Source organism: Marmota flaviventris, chromosome 17 (genome assembly GCF_047511675.1).
Source record: "Marmota flaviventris isolate mMarFla1 chromosome 17, mMarFla1.hap1, whole genome shotgun sequence".
NCBI lineage: Eukaryota > Metazoa > Chordata > Mammalia > Rodentia > Sciuridae > Marmota > Marmota flaviventris.
The window spans coordinates 67,136,763-67,152,130 of NC_092514.1; the positions used below are offsets into that span (position 1 = coordinate 67,136,763).

The following is a 15,368-nucleotide window of genomic DNA, read 5'->3' on the forward strand; positions in this document are numbered from 1 at the left end:
GTCCTTGTTACAGTCACTTTGCCAACCCAGCTGTCACTTGTCGCTTGTCTCCTGGCAGCCCCTTCAGGTGTCCTGGCCTTAATCTGTCGTGTGAGGACAGAAAAAAGTCTCTTGCTGGTCATATCCTCTGTAGTCTGGCAGGAAACCTAAAATTTGCCTGCTGCAGTTCTCAATCTGTTTGCTTATCTGCTTCCTTGTTGGGAAGAATCTGCATCGCAGTGTCCGGTGCAGGGGGATTTTCACCATGACCTCACCCTCCTCCTCATTCTCTAATTTCAGAGAGCCAAAGCACTGCCGAGGTCGTAACGTGGGTGGGAATCCACATTAAAGGGGACATTAACAACCTTTCCTACCACATCTCAGACAGACGTCAATTCCAGTTCTTTCTCCTCAAACCAAGGCCCTTTGCAGGGCTCAGAAAATGCCAGAAAGAGGTGGGAAGACGGTGATCGACACATCTAGTTATCCTTCCAGTCTTCGGGAGGCAGGGAGTCACCTGAAGAAAAGGCACTAAACACCTTCCAAGGCTCGTGCCGGCTGCTGGAATGATCTCGCAGCCACTGGCCTCGACGTGAGGCAGGAGGGAGTGACAGCAGACGGCGGGTGCGCTACCTAGGAGAAAGGGTGGTGGCACCGGTCGGGCAGAAACGGAGCCAAAGGCAGATCTGGCGTCCGGCCTCCGGGGCTCGGAGAACGAGGGCTTCCGCGCAAAAGTGGGAGCAGATAAAGGAAAACAGAAAGTTGGGCTCTGCAGGCGCGCGCGAGACCCGCCCACGTGACCGCAGCCCCCCGGCCCTCCTCGTGCGCGCTCGGCGACAGCAGCAGCCCAGCGGGCGGAGAAGCGAGCGCGTGACAGGCCGGCCCGCGGAGGCGTGGGGGACGGGAGAGGCCGCGGCGTGAGGGCGTGCGCGCCCCCGGGAGGCAACGTGCGCGCGCGCGCCTCGGGGCCGCCGCCCCTCCCGGGCCCGCCCTCCTTCCCTCCCTCCCTCCCTCCCTCCCTCCCCGGCTCGCCAGGCCCGCCTTGCCCGGCCCGCCCTGCGAGTCAGTTCGCTGGATCCCTCCCTCTTCGGGCGCGCTCGGGCCGCCTTAGCGCTCCCCGCCCTCGAGCCGGGGTGCCGGAGCCGCCCGCCGCCCGTGGAGGAGGTGGAGGGAGCCGCAGGGGCCCGCCGAGGCGGCGGCGGCGGCAAGATGGCGGACTTCCTGCCGTCGCGGTCCGTGCTGTCCGTGTGCTTCCCCGGCTGCGTGCTCACGAGCGGCGAGGCCGAGCAGCAGCGCAAGTCCAAGGAGATCGACAAATGCCTGTCGCGGGAGAAGACCTACGTGAAGCGGCTCGTGAAGATCCTGCTGCTGGGCGCGGGCGAGAGCGGCAAGTCCACCTTCCTGAAGCAGATGAGGATCATCCACGGGCAGGACTTCGACCAGCGCGCGCGCGAGGAGTTCCGCCCCACCATCTACAGCAACGTGATCAAAGGTGCCGGGCCGGGGCCGGGGGCGCGGGGACCCGGGGACCCGGGCGGCGGCGGGCGCGGGGCGGGGCACCGCCCTCGCCAGCCCAGTCCGCGGCGGGGCACCGGCCCGGGGCCGGCTGCTGGGCGGGCTGGAAGGGGGTGCGCCGGGCCCCGCTCCTGCCGCCGGGGTGCCGTCGCTCCCAGGTGAGACGGGGCCGGGGTGGCGGTCACTGCCGGCCCCACACCCCGCCGCTGGCCTCGCCCCCTCCGAGAGGGAAGTGAGGCGAGCCGGGCGTTTCGGAGTGCGGGGTGACCTCCCCTGCCCTCCTCGCTGCAGGCCAGGCAAGACCACCCGAGATGAGCCCCCTGCGCGAGCCTCGCGGCGCCTGGTGGGTGACCCAGCCACAAGGTCGAGGGCGCTCCCAGTTCCCGGGCTTCCTTGGCCCGGCTGGTGAGCAAGGGAATTCTGAAACCATCGCGTGAAGGAAACTTTTGCCTCTTGTCAAAGTGACGGCCCCCAGGGCCAGCTTAGGCAAAGCTGCGAAAGTTGAGGGTGTCACCTTTGGCATCAGGGAAGAGTGTATCCATGCAATTTACCTAGAAAAACTAGCACGAGTGGTTTTTCTCCCCAGTGTTACAGGATGTGTGCCTTTAATCATCCTTCAACATCTTTCACTGTTTTTCTTTCTTTTTTTGCTAAATAACTGGGCGCAAGAGAAAAGGGGAGGGTCCTGCTTTTTCTATTTAAATGAAATTGTGTGGCAGTATGAAAACTTTCGTCTAAAAGTGATGGGGATCCTGTACAGGTGGAATCAGTGAATCACTGTTAGTTTGGATAATAGGCTCTGCTCCTGTTTGACAGTATTTTTAAAATTAAACGTTGCTCTCAAGTGAAAAATACACAGGTCTTTATTTCTGGACAAAGAAATCGGAAAGGTGGTTTTTATTTTGTCATTTAAAAGAACCAGCTCTCATTTTTCTAGTGTCAGATTTTTTTTTACATAAAAGGCATTGACAGAATTGAGATGTCAGGTGCATCATAATTCTCCTTATGTTATCTGTGGAACATTTTGTCTAGGAGATTGCTGCAAATGGCAGGCCTTTTCAAGCAGTGTATTTTAAGTGGGGTTTCTTGTTCAGGAAGTCATAAGCAACTCCTTAATGTCACTCCCCCCACCCCCCTCCCTGGGTTTGCCTGGAGAGGGAGGGTTTGTGAGGCAGTAACTGGTGAACACTAGGCCAGGAGCTCACAGACAGCAACCAGCTCTTAACCTTGGTACCTCTGCAGTTAAACTGTAAAAGACAATTGTATTTAGCCTGCCTGAATGTTTAACCCATACTAATTAAGGTCTCTTTCAGAGTTGCAGACTCTGTCTTGCCAGTCCTTAATTGAAGGTACTTTTGTATCCCAGTGCAGGTGAATTTGAGGAATTACGTTAATGAATAGAGTCAACATGTTAACTGTGGGCTAGGTAAACACCTGCTTCTTCATGTAAACTAAGTCCTAAGTGTGACCTATTTTGAGCATCATTCTGAGGTGAAGCCATTACGCATCCAGTTTTTTTGAGTTGGCGTGATCAGAAAATTAACAGCAAAATGGTTTTTCAGTTTTTCAAATAAATGACTTCGTGATAGATTGTTAAGATGGACCAAAAGTTAACAACAGTTCAGTGCTAGAAATATATAGTTTGAACTATCCTTTGTGAGTTTTTAAATCATTTTTCTGTTGATCTTCCTCCCTTTTTTAGGAAAATCTAAGACCTTTCTGTGACTTACACTGATTTGAAGCTTGGTTTGGGAGAAATTTTGGGGTTCTGAATGTGTTCCTACAAGACTCAGTATTGGGTACTAAGGAACTAAACTGAAGACGTTATATAATTCTTAGTGTTTTGTAAATAAATGTCTTTTAGATGGGCTCATAAAAATCTTGTTTGCAGCCCTTGTCTTCAAGACATTAGGCTATACAGAATAATCTCTTTTTCTTCTCCTAGTTTGGTTTGACCACCTTCCATTCCAGAAATTATTTTATAAATTGCAGCATATTAAAATTTTTCAAAAAGAGTGATTGTGTTAATAGTATTTGCTCTTCAAGACTGTAAACTTAAGAAGGTGTGAGAACATTTTTCCTTGAGAAGATACAGGTGTTTGATTTGTTGCTGGTCTCCACTTCACTTTTGTAGATGGCCCTGAGTAGTTAAAATTTTAAGAAACTAGAATAAAAGCTTATATTAGCATCTAATGACTCTTCCCCACACTTTTTTTTTTTTAAACAAAGGTATGAGGGTGCTGGTAGATGCTCGAGAGAAGCTTCATATTCCTTGGGGAGATAATGAAAACCAGCTACATGGAGACAAGTTGATGGCGTTTGACACCCGGGCCCCCTTGGCTGCCCAGGGAATGGTGGAAACACGGGTCTTTTTACAATATCTTCCTGCTATAAGAGCCTTATGGGCAGACAGTGGTATACAAAATGCCTATGACCGGCGACGAGAATTCCAACTGGTAAGATATTTGATTTTTTTTTTTAATGTGGTTTTATTTTAATGACTAAATAATATTTGATTTAGCATGCATTTTTCACTGACTTCCACAATATAATGTATCTGTCCAAAATTATAGCCTCAGTTGTTTGTATTGCTGTATGAGCAAGGTAAAAAGAAGGCAAATTAATGAAGCTATCATATTGGTCATTCTCCTTTTTTGTTGGGAGGGTACCAGGAATTGGACCTGGGGACATTTAACCACTGTGCCACAGTCCCACCCCTTTTTATTTTTTAATTTTGAGGCAGGGTCTTGTTAAGTTGCTTAGGGCCTCACTAAGTTGCTGAGGCTGGCTTTGAACTTGGGATCCTCCTGCCTCAGTCTCCCAAGTTACTGGATTACAGGAATGTGCCACCTTGCCCTGCTTCTTTTTTCCTTTTTGAAAGTGAGGTCGTCATGATTTTCATAGGCACTTTCTTCTAATTTTGTTCTCATTTTGAAACTAATTTTCTCCTAACCCTAGCAACAGTGTTCATCTTTCTGAAAAATTGGCCTTTTATTCTTGGAATAAGAGTTCAGTAACTGGAACTTAGTACAAGTGTGCTCTTTACTCTTTAGGCATACTCATGATACATACCTCGACATGCAGAGATTAAAATGTTTATTAATGTTAACAATAATTGTACTTTTTTTTTCTATCTTTGCATTTTTGTGTTTTCTTAAGGACCCGAGGTTCATATTATAGTTCTTTTATTTTTTCCACACTTAAAAAAATGTTTTTAGTGTAGATGGACACAACACTTTTATATTATTTTATGTATTTATTTTTATGTGGCGCTGAGGATCAAACCCAGTGCCTCATACACTACTAGGCAAGTGCTCTACCACTGAGCTATAATCCCAACCAGCCCTTTTTCCCACATTCTTTACTTGTGCATTATAGTTATACATAATGATGGGAAAAAATGTTTTTTATTAAAAAGCAATATTTTTTGTACCTAGGTTTCACATGGGAAACAAATTATTTTACATTTAATTCTCCTCCTTGGTCTTAGACAAGAGTAATTAGTAGCTATTATACAGCATTGAAGAAGTGTAGAAAAGAAAGGCTGAATCCAGGTTAAAGATACAAAAATAATAATTGAGAGATTTTTAAATCAAATGTTTTATAATTTAGTTTTAAATGCCTAGTATTCTGGGTTTTATTTGCCAAAGACCAGAAAGAATCCAACACTGATAGCGGTCCAGACCATACGTACTTTGGAGGTAGTTCAGATCTGAAGTGTTCTACTATAATATGATTAAAATAAAGTGACAGTTAAAAGTAAAACCGCTTAGGAAGTTGATGATGTCACCAACATTAAAGTGATCTTCACTTATGGGTGTGGCTATACAAGGATGTACAGCCAACAGGCTTTGCTGTTACAGCTTGTACTCAGAAGCAATCTTAACTAGTCAAAGTTCTAGAAAAGTGTTCCTGGTATCTTTTTATAGAACAGATACCTTAAACTGACATTCTTTGAATTATGGCTCTTGCTTGTATCATATAACTTCAGTTTGACTCTGTACTATCTAGTAGAGTTATCTGCTTTCGTGTAGGTATCTTGTCAGATAGTTTGTTCATTTCTAAAAGTCAGAGACTGTCTCAGGTTATTGTTAAAATTCAGAAGCTGGCAGTATGCATGTTGAAAATTATGAATTTAACTTGACAGGTGGCTTCCATCCAATTCCCATATTTCCGGTTGGTTTTTGCTCTGGCCGGTGTTATTTTATTTTCACTAGGCCTGCTTGAATGCATTCCTTAGCTTACCTTTTCTCATTTCCCTTCTCCATCCCTCTAGTTTTTAAGTGCTACTTGTTGTTCTTAGTTCATTTCTTGACAGACCACATTTTCTGCTCTTAAGTTTTCTCAGGCTCTTGCTCATTCATCTTTCAAGGTCAGGAAAGAAACAGCCATCTGTAATAACCATTCAGTACATATTGAATGAATAAACAAACAACTCTGTACCTGAAAGTTCTCTGTGGGAAAGTTCCTTATTTGCCCTAAGTCCATCTAATTGAAGTTGGGCTTTCACGTCTTAGTCACACATTAGGACTCATGTTGTTGTTGATAAAGATGCCTAAATATTTCTTTTTCATTGAAACTAATAGGTAAAACTACTTAAGATGAAGACTGGCATGCCCTTGACTTGAGCCAGCTAATGCTTCAGGAGCTAAGAAGTTTAAAAGGCAGGCAATAAAAATCCTTTTTTCTTAATAAAAAGTAAAGGCACAAAAAAAAAAAAAAAAAAAGAGGAACAAGGTGAGATTTAATTTTAAACTGGAGACAGTATTTTTTACCTGGGTGTATCCTTGGCATTGTTAATAGAACTGGCCTGTATAGTAGGTGATTATTATGTTGCCTTAATGACTCTTAAACTTTTGGATTCTTGGTAGTGCTGGGCGCTGAAAAGATACTTGGTTTATTTAAAATTTTCCTCAAAGTTATTGTCAGTTCCCTCTAATTGTCTCCATATAGCAAATCCCCAATCCTGTTCTTTCTTTGTTCATAAAGTCTCTTGCATCCATTTCCTTCTTTTTTTTGTACTGGGGATTGAACCCAGGGGCACTTAACCACTAAGCCACATCCCCAGCCCTTTTTATATTTTATTTAGAGTCTTGTCAAGTTGCTTAGGACCTCTCTAAGTTGCTGAGGCTGGCTTTGAACTAGCCATCCTCCTGCCTCAGCCTCCCTAGCCACTGAGATTGCAGGGGTGTGCCACCAGACCCAGCCATTTCCTTCTTTCTTCCTTTACATTATTGTCCTTGTTCCTCTTGTGTGAATTCCAAAGTAATCTTGTTTAAACACAGCATGGCATTGCTCAGAAAGCTTTGACCATTCTTGCTTGCCTCCAGAACACAGCTCAGCCTCATTGTGGGAGTCAAGACTCAAGTAGCTTACCTATGATTCCAACACTGGGTTTCATTAGGCTGCCGAACACACTCGGGAACCTCTTTTATTTATTTAGGTATGGGGAGTTGAACCCATGGATGCCTAACCGCTTACCACATCCTCAGCCTTTTTATATTTTGTTTTGAACTAGTGATCCTCCTGCCTCAGCCTATGGAGTTGCTGGGATTACAGGTGTGTGCCACTGTGCCTGGTGCCCTGTACAACCTCTTAATATCCACATGCTCTGATTCTCTTGTTTCCATAAAGCTCCTCATGTAGTCCCTTTGTGAGAACCCTATCTGTTCATCAGCTCTTACCCTTTCACTGAGAGCAGTAGTAATCAAATTTTAATGTGACTAAATGTGGTCGGTGGATCCCTTGCTTCGGATTTACTGGCATGCTCATTAAAACAAAACAAGTAGATTCCCAGACTCCATCATGAGGATCTGGTTCCAGAATCAGATGAGACCCAGTCATCTGTATTTTAAGCAAATGGCCATAGATGATTTGGATGAACTTGTTCCCATCACATCCTTCCCCTGACATGTCTTAGGAAAATGTCTCACTTGAAGCTTCCCCGTCCCTGAGGCTGGAATGTGTCTCCCTGTGCCCTCTGGTCTCCCAAGTGTGCTTGCTGCTTACATTCTCAAAGCCCTCCTGTGCCTTAGAGTTGCTTGCATTCCTGTTTGGCCCCTGGCTGATGCAGAAGAAGCCCCGTGGCATGCCTCCTTAGTCTTTTTCATTAGCCTAGGGCCTAACACTTTATTTCCTCATTTTTAGTGACATTCTGAATTATAGAGAGTCTTCTAGGGGAAAAAAAGAAGAAAAAGAAACATTCTATATTAAGTTACTTCTGGGAAATATAAATCATGTCCTTACAGTAGTTTGAATTTTCCAGGAAATGAGAAGTTTTTGTATCATATAATCATAATTTTTTTTTGCTGGGTGCAGTGGTGCACACCTGTAATCCCAACCACTAGGGAGGTTGAGGCAGGAGGATCACAAGTTCAAGGTCATTCTCAGCAACTTAGTCAGGCCCTAAGCAATAGTGAGACCCTTTCTCAAAAAAAAAAAAAAAAAAAAATTTAAAGGCCTGGGGATATAGCTCAGTGGTAAAGGGTCCCAGGGTTCAATACCCAGTACCCCAAAGTATATATATATATATATATATATATATATATATATATATATACACACACATATACACACACACACACACACAATATACATATTTGTATTCATACACATACATACACATATATGTATGCATATATGAAATCATAACTTTTTTGTCTTTTAGTAATGTTTAACATTGTAGAATTTTGAATTTTGGATAGGAAAAGTAACTGTCAAGGAAGTAAGAGGAATTAGCAGATAAAATTAGTCTTTCCCTTTCGACTAATGATTGATTATTAGACCCAATGCAAATTGAAATGAAAAATTACAACTTTTAAGACTGTCCATAATTAACGTTTTGCTTAAGATGAATGAATACCTTTTAGTCAATTTTTTGGATAAGGGGTAGAGAAGTAGCCTATTCTAAAGGCCACTGTTTTGTTAGTAATAACTTTGGGTGCAAACCTAAGTGTTTTCTAAGTTCCCAAAGGCAGACATTTCCTTTTCTGGTTAGTCCCATTATGGGAAAACTAAATAGCTTAGTGTGGAAAATAAAAATCTAAGACTCACATTTCTTGTTAAAACTTAGTGTAACTTCATAGTTATAGTTATAAATTGCACTTTGAGAATAATAAAAAGCAGTTCCTTGAGCACTGGATTAAATATTTATAATTCCCCAGTTTGTACTTTTGAGTGTAGCCTGCCACTCACTGCACTAATTCTTTAGAAAAAATGAATGAAATGACAAAAGCTAGGTAATGTGGTAATCAGAAGAGATAAGGGGGTTAAGGATTAGCTGGGATGTATGATGCAGTTGGCGATATGGATCAGACCAACACAGTGGCTGGGAGTCAATGCCAACTGTTTTCTTTTTTTTTTTTTTTTTAATATTTTTTAGTTGTAGATGGACACAATAGCTTTATTTTATTTTTATGTAGTGCTGAGGTGAGCATACTAGATGAGAATACTAGATGAGCACTTAATCACATACTAGGTGAGCAATCTACCCCCGGGCCACAACCCCAGCCCTGTTTTCATTTTTTGATTTGCAGCTCCTGTTGAGAAGTGTGAGCAACACTGGTTGTATAGGACAAGACTGGACAGCGTGTGTCTTAGTGAGAGGAGCACCCTGTAGCTTCCTAGTTTATTAAAGTGTTTAATATTAACATTGTCAGTGCTAATACAGCTTCCTGCAACAGCCAGTCTTTTCAGTTCCTGAAACCAAAACTATTTTCTTTGTTAATTATTGTGACTTTAGTTGGACTTGACTTTTCTTACTCAAGTGATAGTTTGTACTTGATGAAAGTTGTACTTCTCCAAGCTGATAAAGTAGTTTATTCATGAAGACAGTCTGTGTAACAAAGTAACCATTTAGTTTTGTCATTGGCCTATAGAAAGGAGCTGAGTGACAACCGAAGTAGAACTAGAAACTTCTGTTTTGACTAAAATATTTTTCTTTATTTGCACTGCAGCATATAATTAAAATATAATTGAATCAGAGTCATTTGTTTATTCATTAACACTGATTTTGATTTGCTTTAAAAATCGATTCAGTTATTACTATTCAGTTATAAATACTATATTTCTGTTGTAGAATTTGATCCACTTTTCTCAGTAAAATCAAGGAAGGACTTTGACTTCCATTCTAAAAAACTGTTGAGTGTTTACTGATTCTAGGTTTAGGGTAGAGTCTCCTGGCTTTTAAAATATAAGGATTATATAAAATTAAGAGATGGTAGAGATTTAGTTTATGTCTTTTATAGGTAGAACTTCCTTTGGGTGAATTTGATCAGATGTAAGAGTGTTTGCTCTTACTTTAGCCAAATCTTGGAAACCCAGAGCCATAGTATTGTTTACTTTAAACACAAAGGATATTTTGGCATGTGCTTATAGTTTTAATGTAACTTTGTGAGAGGGTGTGTGAGTGAGCGCATGTGCACATAGGCTTAATCACTTGAGTGTTGACATTTTCATGTTTACTTTTTTTGGCTGGAAGCTTGACTAGAATATCTGGGCTCTTGGTGCTAAAAGGGAATTGGAAACTCCTTTGCTGCTTTCTGTATTACTTTTATTGCTAAACTGGACTTTGGTATGGTAACTTATGCTGCTTTGAAAATGTTTATTAAAAAACAAGAGGATGGAAGAAGGAAATAGTTGTTACGAAAGCAAGACTTTAGTTTCAGAACTCTTTACTGAGAGTGTGGACTTAATGCAGGAAAAAGGTTTGTGCTTGCTTTAAAGAAAAGCATAATGGTCTGTAGCTCCTGGACGGAATAGTCCCTGTTCATCTTTTGCAGGTGGGCAGCAGCCCAACTGAATCAGGGCATCTAGTCATATTGGCCCAAACAGGTACCAATTTCTTTCTTCAGATAACTACTTTTCAGTGTTGGTACCTAAAAGTGCTGCTTAATAACTTCATGTTTGTAGTAATTGCTTTGTACTTTTCAAAGCTCTATCACATACATTGTCATCTCATCCTTAAAAAAATAAATTAATTAAAGTCACGGGGAAAACAAAATACATGCTGCTGTTCTCACTTTACAAATTAAAAAGCTGAGACCCAGGTTCCTTGATGTTTTGATTCATAGACCTAGTAAATGACAAAACAGACCCTGAACCCCTCTGCTTATTTCTCGTCTGCAGTGCTGGCCACTAAACCCATTGGCAAGGCTCACACATATCCATGAGGCATTCTTTCTGACCACCACCCCCCCACACAAGTAATCAGCCTTCCTCTGTTAAGTTCTAGCATATTATTTTAAGTATGTGTAAAGTTTTATTAAGAGTATTCGACATTACAGTGATATTCATGTAATCCTTTACATATTCTGAACTTTTATCATCTCCCTAAGGTATTTGTTCCTTTTTTACTTTACTAACCAACTTATAGTTAGGATATAAATAATTTTAAGTAACATTTAATGGTAAATATAATAACTTAGAGTAGTCTGGTTTGTCCTGCCTGTCCCTTATAACCTTGGTAAAGGCTCAGGCTGCATCTTCTTGAAGGTTCGCATAGTGGTGATCCTCAGCTGATTGTCCATCCGTGAACATGGCTTTTTGTACTCTGAAAAACACAAGTTTAATGGCAATCAGTCAGCTAAGAGGCAGCCATACATTTTGCACCTATCCTGTGTATAATTATCCACATTTGCTTTTGTTTTTGGAGACGGGGTATCAGAACATTTATTGTTTTTGTGAAATTTTTTGAAATGCTTCATATGTAATTAATTCACAGTTTTTATACTGCATGTGAACAACTCACATTATAGTTTGACTTAATTTTTTAAATATGGTTCTTTTTCCTGTAAAAAATTAGCAGTGGTTTTTATTTCATTGCTTGGAAGTGCTTCATTGTTTCCCTATCTATTCGATGTTATTCTTTATCTATATTGTAAGTCTCTCTCTCTCTTTTTCTTTTTGGCACCAGGGATTGAACTCAGGGGTTCTGGACCACTGAGCCACATCCCCAGCCCTATTGTATTTTATTTAGAGACAGGGTCTCACTGAGTTGCTTAGTGCCTCGCTAAATTGCTAAGGCTGTCTCAGTCTCCTGAGCTGCTGGGATACAGGCGTGTGTATCCCACTGTGTCCAGAGATTTCTATCTTTTTTAATGATGCTTTTTTAAAAAATTTTGCTAGAGCCACTAGCACAGAGCAGTATTAAGAATGGACTGAGTTGACTGGGCGTGGTGGCACACACCTATAATTGCAGCAACTCGGGAGGCTGAGAAAGGAGGATTGAGAGTTCAAAGCCAGCCTCCACAACTTAGTGAGACCCTGTCTCGAAATAAAATGTAAAACGGGCTGGGGGTGTGATGCAGTGGTTAAGTACCCCTGGATTCAACTCTTAGTACCTAAAAAAAAGCAGCGGGGGGAGAATGTAATGATACAGATCAAGGAAATAGTTTTTGAGAACTGGACTTGAGTGGACTTGGCCAATGTTACTAATCTTTTGCAGTGGTGATAGTTGTTAATCTTTCATATTTAATCACTCTTTTGGAAAAAAGGATCAAGGAGGGTTTTTTTTAATATTTTTAGTTGCAGATGGACACAATACCTTTATTTTTTATTTTTATTATTATTTTTTTTAATGTGATGGAGATCGAACCCAGTACCTCTCACATGCTAGGCAAGCACTCTACTACTGAGCCACAGCTCCAGCCCAAAGAGATTTTTAAATCAGTGTGGTGGGTGAACTTTTTTCATCCTTATCTAGTCTGCAGTAGACACGGAGTACTTTGGTAGACTTACACTTCATTGATTTATTTTTATTTTTGGTCTAAGTAGGAAGACCTGTTAGTTGGTTTGTGCTGTGTGTGCTTTTTGGCCCACTTTTATCCTCCATAAAATTTTAAAAATAACTATTTTCACTTATTGTTTTATATGTTGTAAAACATTTTTACACATGGTTTTAATGTGATGACCTTAAGATTTGATGTGGTTTGTGTTGTGCTATGAGGTAAAAGTGGAACAAAGTGGCCAGCCAGATCACTGCCACTAACTGGCTTGAGTGAGTCCCTCAGAGTCTCAGAATTTCTGTTTACATGACTGTAAAATGGGGACAATCACAGGATCTACTATTAGTTGTTGTATTGCATGGGATGATCCATGTGAAGCCTTTGGCACGGTGTCTGACATGTATTAAGTATATTAGGATTACTACCCCGAGCTCTGTCCCCAGCCCAGCAGCTTACTTCTTGTTAGAAAATGTGTTTTCTTTAGTAAGATCACACACCCAAGGGAGATTTGAGGTGTTCCTTGTTACATTGGTTCTTGTGGCCTACTAATAGCATTGTCAGGTCAAAAATTTGTATGAGGTGGTTCTTCATTCTTCACAGTACTTGTTGAAAAACATTTTGTAAGTGATGGGACTTTATCTTTATGGCTAGTCCTTATATCTATTTATAAATAATTTTAAAAACAAATTCTGTAATTTGCAGATCTGAAATTCTAAAGAATTAAATGTAACCTGGGTTGAGTATCTCTTATCTGGAATGTATGGGCCCAGAAGTGTTTTGGATGTTTCAGCTTTTGAAATATTTTGCACATAATGTATTTCTTAGGGATGGGATCCAAGTCTAAACACAAAATTCATTTCTTGTACATATTGTACACATAACTGAATCTAGTTTTATATGGTATTCTTAGTGTGCCTATTTGTCTGTGACCTGTCACTTGAGGTCAGTGAGAAATTTTCCACTTTTGGTGTCACATGGGTGCTCAAAATGTTTTGGATTTTGGAGCATTTCAGAGTTTGGATTTCCAGATTTTGAATGGGTAACTTGTAATGAAAATAAAAGTATTTTGAAAATAATAAATGCATTACATAGGTGTGACAGTATTGATCTCCCCATAGCCTCTTTTTTTGTTGTGGTGGTACCACTGGGGATTAGACACAGGTCCTCGGTGCATGTTAGGCAAGCAGTCTGCCACTGAGCTGTATATCCCCAGCCCTTTTTATTTTGAGACAGGGTGCTCCCAAATTGCTTGGACTGGCTTCCAATTTGTGATCCTCCTGCCTCAGCCTCCCAAGTAGCTGGGATTGAAGGTGTGTGCCACCACGTGGGGCTAGTTGGTCTCATCTTCACTCTGAGATATCTAGCCAGAATTATCTAATGGTTTGGAAAATGTGTTCCTGAAATGCTTTAGATGTTTAGGCAAAGCTGGCCAAATCCTAGTCTTTCCACTCAAGTGTGGCCAGATAACCTGCAGCACAGGTGCAGGCGTCTGCCACCCACTGAGGGGGCTCGCTCTGTTGCTCTCCCTTCACCTTCATCTTTGTGGCTCCCTTACACACATACACACATATGTACTCTCCCTTTCCTCCATTTTCCTGCCTGTGATTTGGCAGAGGCTTTATGAGTATTCAGGTTAAAAGGGGCTTCATCTAAGGATTAAAAAAAAAAAGTTCCTTTTGATTGTAAAATACAGAATGCTCTTTTTTTTTTTTTTTTTTTAGGTTCTGTGTGGTTTTTGGTGAGTTCTTACAGCATCTGACTATTTTATATAAAAACAAATTTAAAATATTAGTCTAACAGAGAATCCCCACCTTTTTCCAGGAAGCAAATTATAAATAAATTTCAAGTTTGCACCCCATAAAGAAAAAGTTTTGATTTTAGCATTGAAAACCAGTGTTGGCCATCAAACAGAACTCTTCTATGCCACCCCACCTCCCCAAAGTATAACAGTATCTGGGTTCTTTGAGCCAGGACAGCTACATTTGGTTTGTAAATAGGGCATTTCTCATCTCTGTAAACCATTTTTTAAAAAATTAAAGAAAAAGAGTTGAAATAATGATTGAAGTGGGGGGACTTTCACTTTCCTTTTCAGCATCCTGATTACTCTTTTCCTGTTCTCTGGGTAACTGTTTAACACGGTGAATTGTCTCAATAGAAGTTATATAGAGGATCAGTAATATATGCTGGATTTTTTTTTTTGTATTTAGTTATAGACGGACACAACACCTTTATTGTTTATTTATTTTTATGTGGTGCTGAGGATTGAACCCAGTGCCTCACACATGTGAGGCTCTGCCACTGAGCCACAATCCCTGCCCAGTAATATGTGCTTTTAATGTGGACTTCTGACATGAAGTCTGGTCGACTATTCATTGATATAAAGGAAGAGGAAAAACTCATTGAAGCTCCTAGTAATGAGCACCTTTTTCCCTGATTTTCCCAGTTGCTGAAGAGACACGCTAGATTATTGTTTGGATAGCTCTGCTGTGGTATAGTCAACAAATGAAAATGTATACGTGAATATATTTCAGACAAATAAAATTACTACTAATTAATTTTAAGATGGTTTCCATCTTACTTACTCTTTGTTAGGAGGTATGGGGGATTGAAGTTGAACCCAGGGGTGCTATGCCACTGAGTAACCTTTTTTATCTTGAGACTGTGACTCACTGAATTGCCAAGGCTGTCCTTGAACTTGATCTTTCTGCCTCAGCCTTACAATTATGGGATTACAGGTGTGTGCCACTATACCCAGTTAAATTCATTTTTATAAATCTACACTTGATCTTAGCCAAAAGGCCGAGAAACGATATTTTTTATAAATCTAAATGACTAAATAGTATAAAAAAGCTGTAAACATTATTTATGCTAATCAAAGTTCTTAAAAAGAATGATGTGTGCAAGGCATGCCAGTACACCCATATAGTCCCTGCTGTTAGGGAGGCTGAGGCAGGAAGATCGCTTGAGCCCAGGAATTTGAGGTCATTGTGGACAACATGGTGAGACCATGTCTCCAAATAAATAAGTTGGTTTGGACAATTTAGATAAAACTTTTGTGGTATAAATGTTTTGCTGTTTTTAACTCCTACTAACTTTACCACATTTACATTAAAACAATCTTTATTTGCTACAGCTTAAATAATTGTAGGG

At 41.1% G+C, this 15,368-nt stretch overlaps 1 protein-coding gene across 1 annotated transcript in view; it reads left to right on the forward strand.

Annotated features, from left to right (window-relative positions):
• Positions 1–1,045: 1,045 nt before the first annotated feature.
• Positions 1,046–15,368, forward strand: part of Gna13 (G protein subunit alpha 13) — a 45,973-nt gene continuing 31,650 nt past the window's right edge. The window contains exons 1-2 of the mRNA XM_027946232.2: positions 1,046–1,471; positions 3,724–3,950. Coding sequence (XP_027802033.1) covers positions 1,189–1,471; positions 3,724–3,950 — 510 coding nt within the window. The 5' untranslated portion in view covers positions 1,046–1,188. The remainder of the gene's footprint in view (positions 1,472–3,723; positions 3,951–15,368) is intronic.